This window comes from Geospiza fortis, unplaced genomic scaffold, assembly GCF_000277835.1.
Source record: "Geospiza fortis unplaced genomic scaffold, GeoFor_1.0 scaffold1215, whole genome shotgun sequence".
Lineage (NCBI taxonomy): Eukaryota > Metazoa > Chordata > Aves > Passeriformes > Thraupidae > Geospiza > Geospiza fortis.
The window spans coordinates 94,226-96,190 of NW_005054724.1; the positions used below are offsets into that span (position 1 = coordinate 94,226).

The 1,965-nt window shown below is 62.1% G+C and overlaps 1 protein-coding gene across 1 annotated transcript in view; it reads left to right on the plus strand.

The window, feature by feature from the left end:
* The window catches only part of SCAP (SREBF chaperone), a 59,500-nt gene that overhangs the window by 55,248 nt on the left and 2,287 nt on the right, over positions 1 to 1,965 (plus strand). The window contains exons 19-22 of the mRNA XM_031065270.1: positions 7 to 94; positions 442 to 527; positions 1,131 to 1,213; positions 1,905 to 1,957. Of these exons, the coding sequence (XP_030921130.1) occupies positions 7 to 94; positions 442 to 527; positions 1,131 to 1,213; positions 1,905 to 1,957 (310 nt within the window). The remainder of the gene's footprint in view (positions 1 to 6; positions 95 to 441; positions 528 to 1,130; positions 1,214 to 1,904; positions 1,958 to 1,965) is intronic.

The window sequence follows — 1,965 nt, forward strand, 5'->3', positions numbered from 1 at the left end:
TCCGTCCTGGGGAGGGGACCTGGAGAGCTCCATCTGGAGCCTGGAACTGCAGGGGAACCTCATCGTGGCTGGCAGGAGTAACGGGAAGCTGGAGGTGAGGAGTGGGGACACGGCGAGGGGAAGGCGGAGATCAGGAACAGGGACACAGGAGCAGGGAGGTGAAGGGGGACACAGTAATGGGAGGTGGAGATGAGGAGCAGGGATGCAGTAATGGGAGTTGGAGATGAGTGGGGACACAGTAACAGGAGGTGGAGATGAGGAGCAGGGTTGCAGTAATGGGAGGCAGGAGGTCGCACAGCCTGGCAGCACGGCACAGGGAGCTGTGACTGCTCACTCAGCTCAGGGGCCGGGAGCAGGGCACACAGAGCTGTTCAGGATCCCAGATCCCCTGTGCCCAGTGCTCCTGTGGCCAGTGTCACCACAGTGACCCCTCCTCCCCAGGTGTGGGATGCCATCGAGGGGACCCTCCGCAGCAGCAATGATGAAGGACAATCCGGCATCACCGCCCTCGTCTTCCTCAACAACAGGTGACTCCTTGTGCAGGTGCTGGGAGATCCCCAGCCCCAACCTCCACGGCAGCTCCTGGCAGCAGAGGCTTGGCGGGGATGTCTCTTCCCTGGAATCAGTGTCATGGAATGTCCTGAGCCGGAAGGGGCCCCCAGGGATCATGGAGTCCAACCCCTGGCCCTGCCCAGGACACCCCAACAACCCCACCCTGTGCCTGGGAGCTTTGTCCAAGCACTCCTGAGCTCTGGCAGGGTTGGAGCTGTCACCATTCCCAGCGGAGCCCATTCAGTGCCCAACCACCTTTGCTTGCTATCCATCCTCACATCCAGCCTAATCCTCTGAGAATCCCCCTCTCACCAGCTTTCCTGGCTCCAGGAATGCTCCAGCAGCCACTTCTTCAGCCCTCAGTCTTGCCAGCAGCTGAATGTCCAGGGCTGGGACACCTTTGGGTCGCTGCTGTTCAGAGGCACTGCCATTGTCCTGTCCATTCAGAGCTGTGTCCAGTGCCCCAGCCCACCTCTGTGCAGCCTCCTGCCAGGGGTGGCTGGTCTGTGCTTGGCCTGGGGGTGTCCAGGTTTGGGGCTCAGGGAGGGGCCTCTCTCAGCCCCATGTCTGTCCCTCAGGATCGTGGCTGCCCGGCTGAATGGCTCCTTGGATTTCTTCTCTCTGGAGACACACACGTCCTTGAATCACCTGCAGTTCCGAGGTGAGCACTGTTGGAATGTCAGTGTGCTGCCCTGGGCTCCTGCCTTCCCCTCCTCACAGCTGAGTCCTCCTCACAGCCCCCTCAGCTTTGGTGGTAGCTGCTCCAGAAGTGCCCAGAGCTGTGCTGAGCAGAGGGAGCTCCCTGTGCTGGGCACCATCCCCATGCTGCCCTTTGCTCCTTCCACTTCTGTCTCCTTTCTCTCTGTTTCCATCCTGGGATGGAGCCCTCAGCACAACCACAGCACAGCCCAGAGGGGCCCATGGGGGTGGCTGGGTAGAGCAGGGGCTTCCTTTGCTTTGAGCAGAATAGAGGGGATGATTCAGATGGGATAGTGGGGGGAAATTCTTCCCTGGAGAGTGGCGAGGGACTGGAGTGAATTTCCTGGAGAAGCTGTGGCTGCCCCATCCCTGGAGGCATCCAAGGCCAGGCTGGATGGGGCTGTCCCAGGAGCAAAGTGGGACAGTGGAGGAAGGTGTCCCTGCCCCTGGCAGGAGGGTGTGGGACTGGATGGGCTTTAAGGGCTCTTCCATCCCAGACCAGTGTGACCCTGTTGAGGCCTCACTCAGCTGTTCTTAGCACAGAGGGTTCACTGCAGTACCGGCCCCAATTCCCCAAAGCCCAGCACCCAGACCCCCCCTCTCTGTGCCCCGCCGAGGTGCCCGTGCCCGGCTGAGGCCCGTGTGTCCCGCAGGTGGCCCGGGCAGGAGCAGCCTGCCGCCGTCGCCGGAGCTGAGCCGCGGGGCCGCGGGGCT